The sequence below is a fragment of the Aricia agestis genome, chromosome 18 (genome assembly GCF_905147365.1).
Source record: "Aricia agestis chromosome 18, ilAriAges1.1, whole genome shotgun sequence".
In the NCBI taxonomy this organism is placed as follows: Eukaryota; Metazoa; Arthropoda; class Insecta; order Lepidoptera; family Lycaenidae; genus Aricia; species Aricia agestis.
In genome coordinates this window covers 9,542,897-9,564,683 of record NC_056423.1, presented here as the reverse complement: position 1 = coordinate 9,564,683, position 21,787 = coordinate 9,542,897, and the positions used below count along the sequence as shown (strand labels likewise).

Genomic DNA, 21,787 nt, shown 5'->3' with positions numbered 1-21,787 from the left:
TTTTTACAAAATATAGGTAGTAGTCCTAATGTCGTTGAAACTAAGGTCGAATTTTGACCATTGGGCGATCTCTAGTTAAATATAATATTTCCGTGCCTAGCACGGGGCCGGACTGACGTGGTGTGTATCGTCCATAGATATTATTATTAGTTTTACCAAATAAGGGTCATTATGATGAAAGAAACTAAAAGTCTGTGCCTAGTTGAAACTTCCTAGGCATTTAAACTTACGGCCGCACTCGCACATTAATCATTAATGATGCTTTAACTTAAATTTAATGAAGAGTTTAACAATCAAATTAATGTTCGTGTCTAAGTCCGGCAGTTAGTTTAAGATGTGTAAACAAATGTCTTGTCAATAGCATATTGATTTTTTTACTATAGGAAGGTGCGCTGCTGTGATGAAGCTTATTTATTTGTCAGAGCCCTAGCTTGAAGAATATTTAATATTGTATTGAAAATATTCAAAATATAGATTAGGCGATAGAAATTGAGTTATACTAAAGGACACACCACAGCAGATTTGACGACAACATATGCAATGACATGTTAATATCAGCATGAAACAAAACAAGTTAATTTTCACAGATAACATAAGTATATTTCCGACCAGGCAACTACTTTTAGTGCATTTTTGCGTAATAATGTCCCCCAGAGAAAGTGAAGTGAAATTTAAAAAATTTCTAGTAAAAACTTAGATTACTTGCAATTCTGTTATCAAATTTGTATCAGTAGTTCTGTTAATAGTAATAGTTAAATAGCTGATCTTACGCCTGACTGAGAAATTAAATGGTTACTTAATTTTAACTTAAGAGGAGTCCACACCGCCCTTTTTTCCATACAAATGTTGTCCCCTGTTTCCTCCCTGGATAATGCTAGTAGAGTTATAATTTTTTTCCTGAATATCTACGGCCATTAATACAATGTCCCTATGTTTTCTTTTTTTTCATAATTTAATTATTAAATAAGATATGAACGTTCAAAAACCCAAAAAAAAATGGCCAGATTTTCCGCTGTGTTCAAACGTCCAGAAAACAGATTTGGCTAGATTATACAAAAAAAGAAAAACATAGGAACACAGTTCAAGCCTTTTTTTAATCTTTAATGAAAAAAGTACTTAGATCTGTTAAGTTTTGGAGAAGGAATCAGGGGACAACGAATCGTTGATTTTCTGGATTTTCTGCAGTTGTCTCTATCGCGTTCTGCGGTATAGGCTTGAGGTAAGGGAGATATTACACGTACTTTTTTTTCATTTCTCTAGCCCCTGGTGTATCCTCTTAAGGTGACGTATTGATAATTTGGCTGCAGCGATATCGATTTTTCTCAACAATGACTAAAGCTAAGAAATTAAAGTTAATTGTCTTAGTTCATCATTATTATTCATCTAGTCTTTATTTTTGATTTACCCATATCATAACACGATTAGTCAACTTTTATAACACAGAATAATAAATCAAAAATACCTGTATATAAACAGGAATTCTATTAATTTTGCCAACAGAGGAGATTACTTAAGCTTCCAAAATTTGTACATAGATTAATTCAAGCATACACTATAATTTGCCCATAGCTTATAATCTTATATATAAAAATGGATTTTCAAATGTGTTAGTCGCGCTAAAACTCGAAAACGGCTGAACGGATTGGGCTGATTTTAGTCTTAAAATATTCGTAGAAGTCCAGGGAAGGTTTTAAAGTGACACGAAGTTCACCGGGACAGCTAGGATGAAATATATTTATGGTTTTTAAATTACGCGACAAAAACCATTTTGTCGCTTACGCCCTTTCCACTTCTTGCTATTCCATGAGATTGTTTTCTAAGAGAGGCCGGCCCAGCCTCTCATAGAAAACAAGCGATCTAAAACATATCCAAAACGATTTTTTACTTTAACGCGGCGTCACCTTAATGTAGATTGTGAAACGCTATACAGGGGTAACAAAACTAAGTGATAACAATTTAGGCTGCGTATGGGCCTCCTATATAGAGTTCACTGTGAAAATAGCAGCGCTGAGAGAGCAACACAACAACAACAACAGGCCATGAATCATTTTTTCCATACAAAAGTTAAAAAAGTAACTCTTTTAGCGCTGCTACTTTCACAGCAACCTCTATATAGATTATAGGGAATCATAAACACTAAAGTATAAAATATATCATTTACTTTTGTTAAGTATACATAATACTCAGTATAGCGGTCATTCACGTCTCTATTATTTTTAATGCTTTTTTAAGTAACATCTAAGACATTTACAGAACTCCCATTATCTGTAATTTAGGTCATTCTTTCATTCCTCTTTTGTCGGATAAAAGCTATGCTTTGTCCTTCTCTGGTTCCCAAAGTGTTTTTATATAAGTCGGATTGTAAGTGGTCGAAAAACAAAGAGGTGTCAGTCACACACACTGAGGAACACTTCGACAATTTCATCAATATGTATGGATTAATTATATTATTATTGACTCTGTGCAAAATCAGTTAATGCACAATGTCTGATCTGTTAAAAAAGTAAAAACAATATACCGTCTTTGAAAACTATTGCATTTTAAAGCGGCCACAAGATATTAAGTCGTTTCGAATGCAAACCGTCTCACTCGCGTAAGTGTAAGTTCTCACATACGATTTTGCTCGATCGAGCAATCACGTAGAGTAAAAACCACGGCTCGGGCTTTCGTCCACACATTCAGCATTGTTCGATAGTTTTACTCCAGTTCGAAGGAAATTAGCTACGAATAATAAAAACTAAGAAAGAGACTGTCAAAAAATCTGTCAAGCCGGCTCGATTCGAGCCTTCAAATTGGTGCCTTACTCCCGAAACTGATATCGATTTTGATTTGCGATTTCAACGGTTTTTTGTCACTTTAGCCATCTAAAATATGTCTAAAAATGTCAAAAAACCGTTAAAATCGAAAATCGAAATCGATAGCAATTTCGGGAGTAAGGCACCTGGCTCGAAGCCTTCCAGCTGTGAGTTTAGCGGTCCACACGGTGGTTTTTGCTCGAGTAAAACTATCGAGCAAAACCGTATGTAAGTACTTAGCATAAGACAGCAATATCAATAGAAACAACTTATTCGACGCTTGAGAATCGGGTCCAGGTCGAACAAAGTACGATTTTGATATCGACTGTACCTATAATGTAGGCGTAAATCTATGTCCTAATAGACATCAATTTGGTTACAACCTCATTGCTAATGCAATATGATGAGTCTCATTGAGTCCATCAATTCTGATTATTGGGAAATGATAATGTGATTTGCACAATTCCGGTGTTTCACATGCATGTCTGATGAACAGGATACTTAGGGCCTGTTTCACCACTTCCTGATAAAGTGCCGGATAGGCTATCCACAACTTCTTTGACACTATCTGTCAAGTTAAGTGGTGGATAGCCTGTCTGACACTTATCAGGAAGTGGTGAAACAGGCCCTCTATCTGTCAAGTTAAGTGGTTGATAGCCTATTCGACACTTATCAGGAAGTGGTGAAACAGGCCCTCAGTCAAGTTGCATTCGATAATACTCGTATTGACGGCGCAGTATAACTCAGTAGAGGCAAATCCGTTGCGCTAAATTCGTTTATCCTACGAAGAAAAGTATCCTATGTCCTTTCTATGACTGAAAGTACCTCCATACTCGGCATAATTAGTTTAGCGGTTTGAGCGTGAAGACAGACAAATACATTTATAATAAATATTAGCATGGATAAGTAACGCAAGCTGCTGGCGTAGCATGGTCACCGTAGAAACGGTTTCTTTCTACAGAAGAATCGACATACCGACAGATTTTATCGACAAAATGACGGATTTCCATTGTCTAACTGTCACTTTGTCTCTTCTTCCGTAGAAAGTTCCGTTTCTATGGTGACCATGTTACGCCTGCTGGGGTCATAATATGATTGTCCCCATAAATAAATCCTGTATTATAACTGCCTTGCGGCTTTCTACTGAAATACCGAGCTTTACTCGAAGTTCAAAGAAGGAACAGACAACATTTTTTGGGTTTCTTTTTTATTTATTTTATTTTATTTAACTTAATAAGATAATCTTCTCGTTCAACACAAAGTAGTTATAACTAGATAATACAATTTTCTGGTTTTCACCCTGACGGGCTTTCACCTGTAACCACAAAATCGCGCGGTGCGGTCCAATTTGCGGTTTGCGATACGCAGATTATGCTCATAGTCTATGTTAGTATCCGTGTATGTTGGAGAATAGTATGGATATGTCTGGGTATGTATGGATATGTCTGGGATATGTCTGTCAATTTTAATGTCTGGGTAGAATTGGAGAACGATTAAACCGTTGGGCTTTTTATTATTTAGGTCTACAGGGTGTTGTAGGTATAAGGCACCAAAAGATAATAATAATTTTCAGCGCTGTTATTCACAGTGTTCTCTATATAAGGGACACGTACACAACCTATTAATATTATTATCACTTACTTTTGTTACATCCTCTATCATTGCTAATTTTAAAACGATGATTTTTCACTTTAGAAAATATCTTACGCAACTAAAAGTACGCAACTACAAATATCAATAATAATTTGTGTGTTAGTTCTGAATTATAGCAATTACAAATTAAAAAAAGTCAGAAACAATATGAAATCAATTAAATTAGTTCTTATAGCCCCATTTTCAAAACACCATAACAACCTAAAAGTTATAAGGAAGAACCCATGAAGAACCAGATACAATATAAGATTGTATTTAGTCAAGTTGTAAATACTAACCCCTCCTGTATTTACTGGCTGCGAAGATTTACTGCGGTCCCTAACCTGATTGACGATTATGGGCTTTCACACTGGAGCACGCCGCCGCAACGGAACATAACGTAACGTCGACATAAAACATAATAATATTTGACAAGTTTATTTACTTTTAATATGGTTTTGAAGCTATTAGCTAAGTTTTAGCTGCGAAGGCATGTAAAACCCATAAAACAACAATAAAACCCATAAAACAACAAATAATGTAGGGTTCTTGCTAAAGATCAAAAATCAAAATAGAATAATTATTATTGAACAAGAGAGTAAAAAGTATTCCATTGATTTTGTATGGTGTTAATTTTTTTATCATTAAAATGATAAATTACATCCATTGTTATAATATTTTTTAAGTGGACAGAAAAATTATACATTAAAGAGCCACTCATGTGATACTTACAAAGCTTTTTATTTTTTTGCATTAAATTCAACTAATTTATATGTCCTTAAGGCTACGAACAATAAAAACTAAGGAATCGTAACTCCCATACTATTACCGTTTTAAATTTGATTCCTTTTGATCTGTCATGTAACGTCAGCCTAGTACCGCTCAAGGTCACCTAAATGTTGCAAATGTATTGAAATGTGTACCTAAGGTTCACTTTTTTGACAAGTATTGTGGAGCATGTTTTTGACGGAGTTACTTTTGCTTAGTTTTTATTATTCGTAGCTTTAAGGTATAAGAAATAAATCGTTTTTTATTTTTTCACTTCACATGGATTCACCAACAACCAATAGTAATTTATTCACCCATATTCCTGAAGCCGTATTCTACGTAAGTGTGAAAGCGTAGTTATAAATAAATCAGTTATAATTTAACGTAAGCACTTTAGGTTAGCGTAGGCTTATTTATAACTTATTTACCGATTCATTGAGGTTAGTTGTTTTGTTATTGTGTTGATTCACAGCTTAATAATAGGATGTGGTTTATTAGATTGTGCTAAAAACTGCTATACTATACCATTTTATGGTGCCCAAAACCAAGCGTTTACGAATGTGTAGTCTAGAGAGGCACTATATTCATCTGATTGCCCATGATTAAGTTGATTTACCTAGACAGTTTCGAAGTTCGAAGTTATGGTGACAACCATAATGAAAAACCAAACGCATTTCACACATAAGCGACTCAGATAATACAATATTAATTTGTATACAGGGTGTAACAAGCTAAGTGATAATAATTTAGGGTGTTTATGTGTGGAGAGAGTTCTGTGTTCAACAAATCCAGGATTTCCCTCCGTATACGGCTGAAGGCAAACCGCAGGCGGTTTAGTGGTAAGAGTCCCACATACCCCCGGGGTGCTTCAGCTTAACTGAGGCACATTTCCAACCCGGGGCACCCTTAAAGGGTTTCCCCTGCGCATCAAAAATTAGCTCCTCCTTTTTGAAAGTCGGTCAAAAAAAGGGTGTGTATGAGTCGGGTGTCCCTTATATTATATTTAAAGGAATACAGTAGTAGACTCTATAGATTTCTACTATTAGGTATACTCCTTAGGTTGCAAACAAGTTTCGGATCACGTGATTGCCTTAATATTATAATACCCAATACCCATTAAAGGCATGACATACAATCAGGTGATAAGCTCGACGAAAGCTGACCTAGGGTTCAGGAGATAGCACTATAAATTGTAGAACGAGATGTTCAAGGCTTCTAATTACGGTGAAATGTGTATTTTAGATGGGAACTTAGACCGGCTTAAGGTGACTTTCCGATCCTTGCCGCAAGCGACCGCGACCGGCAAAAAATCAAATAAAATACCACTTTATGATATAGGCTATAGGTTTTATTTTCATCTACGTCACAACAAAGCAGCGGCGGCGGTCGCTAGACCAAAATGCCGGTAGAAAAGGACGTGTGCAACATGTCGGATTTTGGTTAGATTAATAATAATAATTATTTACTGTACGTGCTAGTAGCGCCCTCTGCTCCGATCTTTTCCGAGTGCATTTCTTGTCTCAGTATGAATGGCCCTAGCATACTACTTAAAGGTCACAGCACACATATCGACTAGGAAAGGGATCGTCACCGTATCGCCTCTCACCTCGCCGTCATCCAGGCGTCAACCAGGCATCAACCAGGCGTCAACCAGGCGTCAACCTAACGTATGCACGTAACCAAAGCGTATCAGTAGCGCCTGTACGTCAACTCGCTTACGGCTCGGGGAAGGGGACAGGGGCAAGGGTGGACGAAGAAACGTAAGCTTGAGTACGGAGAGACGTAAGCACGGGGACTACGAGCCGTAAGCGGGGGGACTGCTAGTTGACCACGCGTCGCATCCCAGTTCGGAGCCTGTTCCGAGGCGAGGCGATTACGTTACGGTTCCGTTTAGTGTGCGTTAAGTAGGGAGTTTCATATAAACAATATTGAACGGCTCGTGGCGATACGGTGCCGATCCCTTTCCGAGTTGATATGTGTGCTGTGACCTATAAGGTAACAACGTCTTTACTTTAATTTTTTTTTTTAATGAAATAAGGGGGCAAACGAGCAAACGGGTCACCTGATGGAAAGCAACTTCCGTCGCCCATGGACACTCGCAGCATCATAAGAGCTGCAAGTGCGTTGCCGGCCTTTTGAGAGGGAATAGGGTAATAGGGGAGGGTAGTGATGGGAAGGGAAGGGAATAAGGGAGGGTAGGGAAGGGATTAGGATAGGGGATTGGGCCTCCGGTAAACTCACTTACTCGGCGAAACACAGCGCAAGCACTGTTTCACGCCGGTTTTCTGTGAGAACGTGGTATTTCTCCGGTCGAGCCGGCCCATTCGTGCCGAAGCATGGCTCTCCCACGTAATATACTTAAATATACTTAATCTTAAGTCGGATTCACACGGTTTCACAACAATTTATACAACAATGCAATAATAACAATTTAACAATACAATATCATGTATATTGTACAATTATTGTTAATAATATCATTAAAAAAATACATAAAAATACTTAGTAACAATGTTAGTGTGTCAGTGTCATCTGTTATACAGGGTGTAAGAGACCAGTGTGATAATAGTTTAGGGTTACACATCCCGAGTAAGTGTGTCCCTTATATAGATTTCACTGTGAAAGTATTAGCACTAAAAAGAGGATTTTGTGATTTGTATATAGTATAGGCATTAAGGCGATCCCCCGAGCAAACGACCTTGACCATACATTTGACGCGTTGCCGAGATCGCACAAAAATCCTATAATTTAACGTGGGAGAGCCATGCTTCGGCACGAATGGGCCGGCTCGACCGGAGAAATACCATGCTCTCACAGAAAACCGGCGTGAAACAGCGCTTGCGCTGTGTTTCACCGAGTGAGTGAGTTTACCGGAGGCCCAATCCCCTACCCTATTCCCTTCCCTACCCTCCCCTATCCACTTCCCTTCCCTACCCCATTCCCTCTTAAAAGGCCAGCAACGTACTTGCAGCTCTTCTGATGCTGCGAGTGTCCATTTGCGACGGAAGTTGCTTTCCATCAGGTGACCCGTTTGCTCATTTGCCCCCTTATTTCATAAAAAAAAATCCTGAATGAATACTGAATAATTAGGTAACACTTATAATTTTGCTTTTATAATATTTGCTGTGAATATTATGTTCTTTACGTGATGTAAAACTAAAAAAGAAGTTGTTAAGAGGATACACCAGGGGCGAGAGAAATTGAAAATAGGTATTTCAAAATGTATCCTGTCTCACCAATCTCAAGTCTCCCACCGCAGAGCGCGATAGAGACAATACGACAAAAGTTCTAATAAAAGCACAGAAAATCTTTGATTCGTTGTCCGCTGATTCCTTGTGCAAAAAAACAAAAACAATACGTTAAATTCGGAAAAGTTTTTTAATATCCATACTTCCATCCATACTTAATAATATTATAAATGCGAAAGTGTGTCTGTCTTGTTACCTCTTCACGCCCAAACCGCTGAACCGATTTTGTTGAAATTTGGTATGGATATACTTTGAGTTCCGGGAAAGGACATAGGATACTTTTTATTCCAAAAAAATGTACGGTTCCCGCGCGATGAACGAATTTTGGCGCAACGGAGTTGCGGGCGTCATCTAGTTGTCATAACATTGAAGGAATGTGTTGAATGTTAGTTGAATGAAATAAGGTTCTCACTTCTCACACATTGCTATAATCAATCGAATTTGAACTGCAACCTTCATATTGGTCTAATGTGGGAACTGTATGAACCTTGATGTTGTGTGAACACTTGGACAATGAACTGGCTAAAACAATGAACCATATTGAAATATAGAGGACATACGAACAATGTTCCAATTAAGTAATTAACACATTTTATTAGCAAATTTATATTCAGTTATCATTTTATTAGCTACCGGGGAAGAAGTGGTGTCTGTTTGTATGTCTCTCCTGTGCACATCATAATAATATAATATCTATGGACGCTTCACACCACGTCAGTCTGGCCCCGTGCTAAGTACCTAAAGGACTTGTGTTACAGGTACCAGACAATGGAAATATATTTAATACTTTTATACTATACATATATTTAAGATTTTTATTATATAATACACATATTTAATACACATCCAGACCCACATTGAAAACTTTTTGTTCCGTCGGCGGGATTCGAACCCGCGACCCCCGGCTTGAGCTACCGACGCGCTCACCACTGATCCACAGAGGTCGTTAGACATCACAATATCGTCTTATCCCATCCTAAGTTAAACTTGTGTTATGGCAAAAAAAAAACGTTTAGAGACTCAAACAAGCCGTCTCTCATACGTGAAATGACGTTGTCAGAGACGCGGCATTCTCGTTCGATTGTTTGAGTCTCAAAACGGTTTCGTAGTAGGCTTCTAAAATCTATGGTAGAAGGCCTACAGAATCGTTTTATAATGTAACTGAGCCTATATTCGCTAAATGTCACAGATTGTATCTTTCATAAAGGGCGTGCTAAACGCAATACGCGGAACAAAAAATATGACTAATGTTTCACTATGTAACTCAAATGTCAAAATCGTGATTTCCTTACAATATAACTTTTAATTTAGATCTTAAAACTATAAAATCTCGTAAGTCACGAAATTTATAAGTATGTTCTAACATATTATGGCAACATCTGCATCCTAATGTTCGAAACCTCCAGTGATTTTTTCCAGTATTGTATACAATTACTGTATACAACCAAAGATGACAAAGAATCTATGTGATAAGTTTTTTTTTATAAAATAAGGGAGCAAACGAGCAAATGGGTCATCTGATGGAAAGCAACTTCCATCGCCCATGGATACTCGCAGCATCAGGAGAGCTGCAGGTGCGTTGTCGGCCTTTTAAGAGGGAATAGGATAATAGGGGAGGGTAGGGATGGGAAGGGAAGGGAATAGGGGAGGGTAGAGAAGGGAATAGGGTAGGGGATTGGGCCTCCGGTAAACTCACTCACTCGGCGAAACACAGCGCAAGCGCTGTTTCACGCCGGTTTTCTGTGAGAACGTGGAATTTATCCAGTCGAGCCGGCCCATTAGTGCCGAAGCATGGCTCTCCCACGTATAAATTTTTGATGACATATTTTATATGGAAAACTTGGGGCTTATCATAGGCAAACCCGTAGTTTTCTCCGTAGTTTTCCAGCACTGAGCGGACTGATAGTGATGGAAAGATTGCTAAGAACATTGAATGAATGAATGAAAATGAATGAAAATACTTCATTGCACCAAAACGAATATGACATACAAAACTTAGTAACTATAAGAGTAAAAAGTACAAAAGGCGGCCTTATCGTTACAAGCGATTTCTTCCAGACAACCCTTATTGTAAAACTATGACGTAACAGTAGTAATAGATGATAGGTGACTACATAGACAGCTAAGAGTAATTTTTTTTAAATATATAAGTTCTAACTTGATCAGCTATTTACACAACAAAAATCTTTAGGTAGGTATTAAAATTTTGGCTACTACGGATTGTGTGTCAAACACAAAGACAGACACGTCAAACTCATAACACCCCTCTTTTATCGTCACAAATAACGTGAATCACTTACAAACGGGTGATTTACCGCTCCATTGACGGCGTTATGCCCTAGTGGTATAACTCGTGTTGACGGTTACATGGTCAAACGTGGTCACTACATAATTACTTATGTCATGACCACCTGATTTACATGACTAGCCAAGTTGTCGACTGCAAGGAAAGTCTAAAGAGAGTAAGACAAAAGTAAGTGGTAACACTTTAGGGTGTGTATTTGTGTACAGAGCATAAAGTTAATATACCTAGCTATATTAACTGTATGGTACAGAGTTGGATGTAAAAATAGCAGCGCTAAAAGAATTACTTTGTTTAATTACTCCATGGGTAACTCAAATTCATGACGTTGGAGCATTTCAGCAGAAAAAAAAAGTTAAACGCAAATACTTTAGAGCTGCTACTTTCACAGTGAACTCTAGTCTCTATATAAGAGACACGTTCAAATCCTAAAGATTACCACTGACGAGTTTCTCGTATATCTATTTTGACGTTGGAGCATTTCAGCAGAGAAAAAAAAAGTTAAAAGTAACTACTTTAGCGCTGCTACTTTCACAGTGAACTCTAGTCTCTATATATGAGACACATTCAAATCCTAAAGATTACTACTGACGAGTTTCTCTTAACAGGAGACAGTAGATAAGGTTCACAAACTTGAAAAAGAAAATACTTCCTAAAATTACAAAATATTAATAATATTTTCAGCCCAATGCCTACCTAGATATTACACAACATTACATAAGCACTATATATCCTGTATATCTGGTAAGGGAGGATGTAGGATGTCAGCTTAGACCTGTACTAGATATTACCTAGGTATCGATATTAATAGCCTATGTCGTTATTGCAACATCATTATAGTCAACCCGGTACTTAGACAACTTGTATTCGATAATTAAGGTGGTAAAGAAAGGTATTTGACAAAGCGGTGCTAAATGATATTGGCGTATGAATTATTTTTTTTAATTTTTATTTGTTTTTTTTTATGAAATAAGGGGGCTAACGAGCAAACGGGTCACCTGATGGAAAGCAACATCCGTCGCCCATGGACACTCGCAGCATCAGAAGAGCTGCAAGTGCGTTGCCGGACTTTTAAGAGGGAATAGGGTAGTAGGGTAGGGAAGGGAAGGGAAGGGAATAGGGGAAGGTAGGGAAGGGAAGGGAATAGGGGAGGGGATTGGGCCTCCGGTAAACTCACTCACTCGGTGAAACACAGCGCAAGCGCTGTTTCACGCCGGTTTTCTGTGAGAACGTGGTATTTCTCCGGTCGAGCCGGCCCATTCGTGCCGAAGCATGGCTCTCCCACGTGTATACTTGAAAAGCACGCCAGCATTACATGTATTAAATAATATAAAACTTAAAGCTTACAAATAGTTCAATAATATGATTTTGCGCGATAGGTTTTTAACATAATTTACAGATTTTCTTATATTCTAAAATAGTAGAGAAACGAGGAAAATATTTGTCGCTTCGATGCGACAAGAATTTTCAGTGGAAATTCTTAACTTTTCGTGCGCATCAAATTTCCGAGCGAATATGTGTTTGGCAATTGGCATGCACAAATGTGCAAAGATTCTTGCACACAAATCTATAAGTTTTGTTAAATGTTGAATTCATTTTTTTTTTTGTAAATAATAATAGGTTGTAAATGTGGGACGAGTTTTTGGATTTAAACATTGAAAACTCGTCCTATGAGAACAAAATTTTGTGGGACGACAAAGTAAACTAGTAAGGTAAAAAATATATTGTACCATCGAGGAAGTTGATTCCTACGCAATTGACAGACCAACGTTATTTGGACGAATATGTCAATTCAATGTTAATTGTGATCTTTCAGCTGGGTTCGACGTAACGCAACCAAACTACTTAGGTCCCCGATTTGCATAGGAATCAACTTCTTGATAGTACCTACATTATAACATTATACTAAATGCGAAAGTGTGTCTGTCAATCTGCTTGTTTATATTATGTCTGTTATCTCTTCGCGCACCGATTTTGCTGCAATTTCGTTTGGAGATAATTATTTTGAGTTACGCGAAAGGATGCGACACGATGCGATAAACATATTTTGACGCAACGGAGTTGAGGACTATAATTTTTATTATTTAAGGTTTTAACATAAAGTAGCTATTTGAGATTTTTTTACTACATCTTGTTATTAGCTTAGCTTGTAACTTTTTATGATCAGGGCCCCCGTAAGGGCTACTGGCGCCTGTGTGCAAAAAAAAAAGATTTTGGCGCTCTTGAGGCAAAATTTTTTGAGTCCTTGCCCCTTGGTTTTGGCGCCCCTAAAGATGGCGATTTGGCGCCCCTAGAGGATTACGCCCGTGTGCATCGCACACATTGCCCATATGGTAGCGGGGGGCCTGATGATGGTGATCAATCTGAGTCATGTAGATAACATAACAAACACTTGACCTCCAGTACGATCCGAGATTACTTTCACTCCATTACGCCAAAACTATTTATACAACTCTAAAAATATACACCGTTACTATTTCTCTAATTATGTATAATTAACGTTAACTATGTCAGTAACCCTGCGGCCTCACTTTGGCATTTTCATAATTTCACCAACCTTAACCATCAATTAATAATAGAGATGATAAAAAGGTCAAAGATTAGCAATTTTTTTAATAAAGATATAACGGTCAAAAATAAGTATTTCTAAAATTTGATACCTTTTGTGTTTTTTTTTTTGTTAAGAGCCTTCAAAGTTAGATAGATAAGTCGATTTTTTTTACATAAAGAAATCACTGACAACATAGCTCTATAATAATATTATGTACATATAATAAAGTAATAATTAAAAATGTTCTCTAAAAGTAAAGTGAAGTGAATTTTCTGGTTTGTTTTCGAGTGCACTTTAACTCAGTAACAACTCTCAACTAACTGCGAACTGGTTAGCAAAATCTAGACGCGACTATAATACAAGTTAAACATAACAAAATAGTACAAACTAAAAGTTTCTAATATACTTGATTGTGCCGCAATTTCGTTTACAAATATTTTCCAGTGTGTCTTTTATTTTCGTGCCAAGTCATCAAAAAGAATTAGCTGTTACCAGTAGTTCGATGTCTGCTTTGGTTCAGACTTTGTTCAATGCAAACAAACAAAGAAATAAATATCCATAAACTTATATTGTAAAATTTTCGTGTGCCGTTCAATGCAAACAAACAAAGAAATAAATATCCATAAACTTATATTGTAAACTTTTCGTGTGCCGCTGGACCGATTTGGGTAAAATTTTGTGTGATTTTCAGACCTACTTGATGTATGATAAGTAGGTTTGAAAATCAGGCAATATTTATTTTCATACCCGAAATAATATAGCAAAATATTGTGTTCAGCTGGTCTGAGTATAGATTTTATTCTTCCTAACTGTAGTAAACAACTGATGCAGTCTGCTGCAGAAGATGGAGACGAATAAGGTTCGCACCTTCAATCTACGTCGTTCACGTTATGTCATAGCTGTATACAGGTGCACAATCGCCTAGGGTTTGCACTAGGGTACACTATTATGAAAATTCTATCAAATATAAAATTACCACGTAATTCAACCACCATCAAACACAACAAGACGACCTATAGTTTATCTGTAAAATAAAATATTATGTTGTAATGAAAATCAAATAAAATAAGAAAAAACTAAAAAAAATATACAGGTTGTAGCATGAAAAATAAACAAAAAAAATATTTAGGCTGCACGTATTCGTTTTTTAACTTGTATTATGAGCAGTTTCTGAAGTTTTTAAGTTCAAAAAATTATTTATTGATTAACTTGACTGCCAATCAAATGCTATACTTATTTACTTAATTTATTGGGCCTTTATATCCGCATTTACTGAGCGAAATAATCCTGGCGTAGCTTGTTTTAAATAATTTCTACTAAACAGAAACGGAATAATAAGTGCTTTGTATTCAAAGGTGCTATGTTAAAATTTTTAGACCCAGAATTAATTTAATCCACGCAAAATAAACTTAAAAATATCTCTTGTGGCAACCCTAACTAAGAAGCTTAGTCACGGCTTCCCCTGAGAATGCCTGCATTCCAGCCTGGTGTTATTTTAATTAAATGGCTGACTGAGGTTCACTCGATGTGCAGGAATGCTGAGTGAAACTCAAAATAGATTGTGTATGTTTATTATTTTATTGTTTTTTGCAATACATGAATTTAAACTCGTCCCAATGTCAAGGCCCGACTGCCAACTCGCCCGATTATTATGAATTTACAATCTTAGATATATAAATAAATATGAATTTTTGATTTTGTTCGTCTCGCTAAAATTCTAGAATGGCTAAACCGATTTGGCTAAATATTCGTGGAATTCCAGCAAAAGTTTATATCCGGAGGAAAGTGAAACAAAGTCCACCAATCTAGTAAAAAAAATCGTAAACTTCAACACGTCCACAATGCCAAGTGCTAACTCGTCCCATCTAAAATCTAAATCTATTCTACTGCTTTTTCATATTACGCAAAAAAGTTGCGTGTATGTTAGCACAATAAGTCTATATTGTATGGGAACTGATCGAAATCTTACTAATTGTTGTTTTTCACACTTTTCCTGCCTCTTTGTTCTTCGCGGAAATGGCACAATCTCGGTTGACATCGTTTTGTCATAATTTCTTGATTAGGGGATTATCACTAATGTGTATTAAGTACTACAATTAAGGCCCACATATACGGAGAGGCCGATCTAATCTGGTAGAACTGATCACAGGCTGATCTGACTCGGGCATACACGGAAATGCATAAAACGAGTCCAGCCACACAAAACAGTTTAACAACAAAATAATTTTATTATGGTACTTTACTTTTTTTTTAATGAAATAAGGGGGCAAACGAGCAAACGGGTCACCTGATGGAAAGCAACTTCCGTCGCCCATGGACAGTCGCAGCATCAGAAGAGCTGCAGGTGCGTTGCCGGCCTTTTAAGAGGGAATAGGGTAATAAGGGAGGGTAGGGATGGGAAGGGAATTTGGGAGGGTAGGGAAGGGAATAGGGTAGGGGATTGGGCCTCCGGTAAACTCACTCACTCAGCGAAACACAGTGCTAGCGCTGTTTCACGCCGGTTTTCTGTGAGAACGTGGTATGTCTCCGGTCGAGCCGGCCCATTCGTGCCGTTTCGTTTTTATAGAAACGAATAGAAAAATCATAGAAGAAAGAAAATCTATGTTTTCTTGAAGTTGATTAGTTAATGTAGAAGACAAAAAGAGGCGCTACGTCTAGGCGTTTTATAGCTCGGAAACATTTTTCCGGGATAAAAAGTATCCTATGTAAAGGACATAAATCCCGGGACTCAAAATATCTTCATATCAAATTTCAGTAAGATGAAGTGAACAGGTAACAGACAGACAGACAGACGCACTTTCGCATTTATAATATTAGCATGGACATTTATCGCCGCGTTGCGTTTTATCCCAATTCGTTTCGATGTGATCTGACCCTAAGGGTTCCATTAATAAGTAATTGAATATTTAACGGCCTTTTCATATTTTATCTAATTACTGTGTTCCCATTACCTACTCTCCAAGCCGTAACGATTGATATTTTATTTCTTAGTGACTTAACAGTTACCAGTCGTGCTCAAGTGTAAAGAACCATCTCCATGTTGGTCCTTTGGAAAATGATTGCGGCAGCGATCTATCTGTGATCCATCAACGTTGGCAGAACATAATATTGGACCAATATAAGTGCTCACGAACTTGTTAAGAGTAAGTATACTAGATGACGCCCGCCTCTCCATTGCGCCAAAATTCGCTTTAATTGTGCGGTAACCTTACATTTCTCTGAGATAAAAAGTATCCTATGTCCTTTCCCGGGGCTAAAAGTATCTTCAAACCAAATTTCCGCAAAATCAGCCCAAAGGCGGGAAATGTAACAGACAGACAATCAGACAGACACACTTTCGCATTCATAATATTAGTATAGATAACCCAACGTGCTGTGGTGGAGACTTTAAGTACTATATACAATTAACGTTATTCATGGGTAAGCACAAGTCATGAGGAATCATCTTAGATTCTAGGCAAATATGCCCCTGTACATGTTCGTAATCGCTTGTCATCCATCAATGGCCAACATGAAGAGATACCTTGACAATAAACTTCACTTTACGAGAGATAATTAACCAGACATTAATATTATGAGCTGGAAGACGTAAAACGGTTGTAAAGTTAAGTTGTGCTAACTCCTCAGAGGTCATCATTATCATCACCACCACCATTCACTTAAATTATTAAGTCACTATATGACGCCCGCAACTCCGTTGCGCCAAAATTCGTGTATCAAGCGGGAACCGTCCCTTTGCGCGGGATAAAAATATCATAATATCTCTTTAGTCTTTTTCTTCCTGGGACTCGAAGTATTTCTATACCCAGCAGAATCAGTTCAGCGGTTTTTGAAGAAGTTGTGACAGACAAATATACAGACACACTCTCGCATTTATAATTTAAGTATTGTTTTATTTTATTTTAATCGTTTACAATATGGTTTATCAAAGACAACTTGCATTTGATATTTTCAGAGACAAAATATTATCAAAAGAGTTTTGGGATTCGACATGACGCTTGACATTTTTGTTTCCAAGCTTGCTGTCTACATTATCATAATTCATAATACAAGATTATACAATCATCAATACTCCATACGCGTTGGATTTTGCCCTACATAAAACATCCGCAACTCATCCTATTGGGACGAGATCTTGTAGGACGATTAACTAAATACTCTAAATAATTTTAAGTAAATAAATACAGCCGAACATAATATTATTTGGAAATCATTGGACAATGGGTAGTCAAAAAATACCACTTTCATTGTAAAGTACGCTTGTTTTCACGGGTTTGTGTTTTTTCTACCTAAAAATAGATGCGAAAAGGCCCTCTCATCTTTTGTGTAATATAACTAATTATAATATACTAATAGCAATGAGTTTCAAGTGATTTGGAAGCTAAACAGTGTTATTATTGAGTGGTAATTTTAGATACATTCCATAGATAGTAGTAGAGACTAGATTACCTTTATAGAATTTTTTGGCTGCGCAAGCAATGGCCATGCATTGCTAGATATTGGCAACATTTTCATTGCAATAGGAATCGTACATTTTTTTGTAATTCAAAATAACTGTCGCAAAGTGTATTTATCCATTTTACCACGATCTTAAGCACGAGGAGGCAACAGACAAACCATCGCGTTAAATGCGATAGTTTGTCTATTATGTCTATACTAGTATAGACATATTAACATTATCTTAACCTTCAATAGACGTGCGTGTGATCGAGAAAGGGTCTTTGTGCATTATGCACTCGTGCAAGTCTCCCATACACATTGTTCAACTCGGAAACGTTTCTATTTTCATCTCGTCGTTTATAATTATTGGGTGTACCGTGTATGTAATAAATTAAAGACGTAAGTGAATAAATAACTAAAATTTTATAACATAAGCGTGATTACTCATTTTTACACGTAAAATTTGAACAAACCTTGTAAGTTCTACCTACTTCATCTCATATTATGTCTGGCGATACATAAAATCCATTTTTTTTTCAAATATTTTTTTTTCCTAAAGCATCCGTGTATCCAATAAAACGTCAACTTCCAAATTTTTAGCTACCCACTTCATCCTCTAACGTTTTCAATATTATGCTAGCTTATTACAAGAAATTTTTTTAATTATTAGGAAATAATCAGAGAAATGTCGATACTCGTCCTTCTGGGACGAGATTTTGGTTGTCGATTTAACAAGTCTATTGTTAAATTATATGCAATCAAAACAAAAAAAAAAAGATAAATACACTAGCTAAAAGCCGAGCTTTGTGAGGGCTCACGTCGTTTGTCTGCGTGGTAATAATCTTTCAGTGTAAGTACTCACATACGGTTTTGCTCGATCGAGCAATCATGTAGAGTAAAAACCACGGCTCGGGCTTTCGTACACACATTCAGCATTGCTCGATAGTTTTACTCCTGTTCGAAGGAACAAAAACCAGTGTCAAGAAAATTGTCAAGCCGGCTCGATTCGAGCCTTCGAGCTGTGAGTTTTGCGGTCCACGCGGTGTTTTTTTGCTCGATTTCGAGTAAAACTATCGAGAAAACCCGTATGTATCGAGTACTTAGCATAAGGCAGTTTTCGCTCGCCCTGATTATTATTTAAAAAAAAACAGATAAGAAACAGGAACGAAAGAAATTATGGAGCAGAATTCGCGCCAAACAACTTAAGTCTGATTACAACTTAGGACAACCTAAGGGTAAAAACAAAGAGCCATTATCTTAGTGTCTGCCTTTCTGCCCTTAAGGCTAAGGTTTTATCTATACTTAGCTCTGTTTTACCACTTCCTGATAAGTTTTTTTTAATGATATAAGGGGGCCAACGAGCAAACGGGTCACCTGATGGGAAGCAACTTCCGTCGCCCATGGACACTCGCAGCATCAGAAGAGCTGCAGGTGCGTTGCCGGCCTTTTAATAGGGAATAGGGTAGGGTAGGGAAGGGAAGGGAAGGGAATAGGGGAGGGTATGGAAGGTAATAATGTAGGGGATTGGGCCTCCGGTAAACTCACTCACTCACTAACGGCCGTTCCCAATATTCAATCTATCTCTGATTTGACATACAACCGATCGCAGCTAACATTGAATTGACATAAAATATACGTCTCTAATGTCTAATGTGAGCTATTCCTATCTCTAGTAGGGCAAAACCAGAGATAGAGATAGATCAAATATTGGGAACGGCCGTAAGTGCCGCATAGGCTATCCACAATTACTTATTTGACAGATTAACCATACTCTATCTGTCAAGTTAAGTTGTGGACAGCCTATCCGGCACCTTATCTGGAAGTGGTGCAACAGGCCCTTAGAATATTTTACCGATTTCAAAAAGAAGTCCACGCTGACCAATGATGGACCAATACGCGATTAAATAGAGATTACGAATAGGCGATGGCAAACGGCTGTAAATTATTATGCTAGCTTCGCAATCATGGACATTCATCATGGACTGGAGAGAGAGACTTCGCGAGTCTTTTGTATTAATTGTCTGGTCTCATGGTTCCAACCGTACATTTTTTTTCGGTGTCCGAAATATATTAAATACGGTTTATAACTTAGTTTACTATGTGACTACTTATTTAAATAGCTTCATGTTTTGACTCTGTTATCTGTGTGGAACTGGAAAATATTATCTTTAATCTAACTTTCAGATCGAATAGTTTGTAGACTGCGGTGGACTGCAAAGAAGCTCTTCTTGATTGTGGATAACATAAAAAAGAAAGTGTTGTTCATTCCTTTTTTATTAAGTAAATAGAACCTCAATAATTATTATATACTTAATAACTTTTTTATAATTTTAAGTTTTGTATAATTTTGTAAAATTTTTACATGTAATTTAAATAACATAAAACTCTCAATAATTGGCGCTTTAAGAGTTTACGCAAGAAATCCTAATATTGGCATTCAGAATATTTTCAAAGAAAAATCTGAAGCCCATAACAGGATGACTGCGAACGATGGAGTAGTTGCCCTGGTAAGTAATATTTCGTGCCTACTTACCCAAGTACATTGATGGTACATCCATGAGCGTAACAGGTATGAGCTGCCCCCCCCCATGGTAAATGCATGGTAAAAGTTAGCACAGTCCTTGGTAGGCTTATAAGTTATATCTATTATTGTCCATACAATACAACAATAACGCAAAAACGCCCACAGTGACACACTTCACACAATATCCCATTGAAGATAAGTAGATATACTTATATAAGTATTATAGTAAGTATCCTTCCCGTAAATCTTTAAAGGTCAAAGTTATTATTCTAACAATCATAAATTACTTACTTACCAAGTAAGTGAATTTTTAGAACTTCATAAATTTCGAACGCTGAAACTGGTTGTTTAATTTTGGAATTAAGTTTTTTTATAAGTCACAAGTTTGGGTGATAGAATTAATTCTCAAAAGATAACAAAATATGAATTGAGTTAAATAATGAACCAAATCACAATACAAATCTAAAATAATAATAATAATTATTAATTCATTATTTATTAAGTAATCATGCCTAGGTATATAATTATGAATAATATTGTAATGAAATAGCCCAATTTCAAAATCTGAATAAACAATTGCAATGATTATGATATACCTACCTACTAATTATTCGGATGAGCCAAATAGGTAATACGGTAGTAACTAGTTACTAGTACCTATTTAAGTATAATAAAGTAATAAGGCAACATTATTATAAGTAATAAATCATAATAGAGCATTTCCTACATACGATCAGACCATTAAAAGTGATGTTTGACAAAAAAAAGAAAAAAGTAAAATACTTTCGCGCGCATTTTCCAATGGCTGGCCACGCGATCGAGTTAACTCGGTTCCTAATTGACTAACAATACGACGAGAGCGTAATTATTTAAAATAATGAGTTTATTGTTGGAAAAGAAAACAAAATTATTAAACGTAGAAATTCTCCACTCAACTTTTGCTTTCTTTGTTTTTGTTTTCGGCGTATTTTTTTGACAAAAAATTTGGCAATTAACACAATTTTTAAAAATTAATTTAGACTCACCGAATAGTAGGACGATCTTCATTTTGACAGGTACCACAGACACAGAAAAAAAAAACAAAAAGTCAAATTTTGAAATTCGAAATTAGATGCAATATGGCGGCGTACGTCGCGCGTGACCGCCGAGCCGCGTGTGGTGTATTCCTATTGTGCGCGACTCAGGCGCATTCACTTTCTACTGGTGGGGTGCTAGGACAGGGAAGTAAGGGTTTGTTGACATACGACCATACATAATCTATAATAATAAGCGAAAACACGAATTCCTCGTCCGTCACCAGGAAAAAATGAATTACTTACATGTGAGTTATGTAAATTTAATGACGGCGGAATATTGATATTATAAGTTTGATATGGATATCGCTTAGTGATATAAGAGCATATTTGCATAGGAATAGATTAGCGGTAAGTCATCAATGGTTTGTTGATAGTTTAAGATCATCAAAGCCTTCTTGAACTATGTGCAAATAAGTACTATGAAAGAAGGCTCAAGAATTTGGCCATCCCT

General features: G+C 36.8%; 1 protein-coding gene across 1 annotated transcript in view; it reads right to left on the bottom strand.

Annotated features, from left to right (window-relative positions):
• Positions 1–21,401, bottom strand: part of LOC121736063 (DNA translocase FtsK-like) — a 55,626-nt gene extending 34,225 nt beyond the window's left edge. Inside the window, exon 1 of the mRNA XM_042127109.1 lies at positions 21,286–21,401. Within this exon, the coding sequence (XP_041983043.1) occupies positions 21,286–21,307 (22 nt within the window). The 5' untranslated portion in view covers positions 21,308–21,401. The remainder of the gene's footprint in view (positions 1–21,285) is intronic.
• Positions 21,402–21,787: the final 386 nt, after the last annotated feature.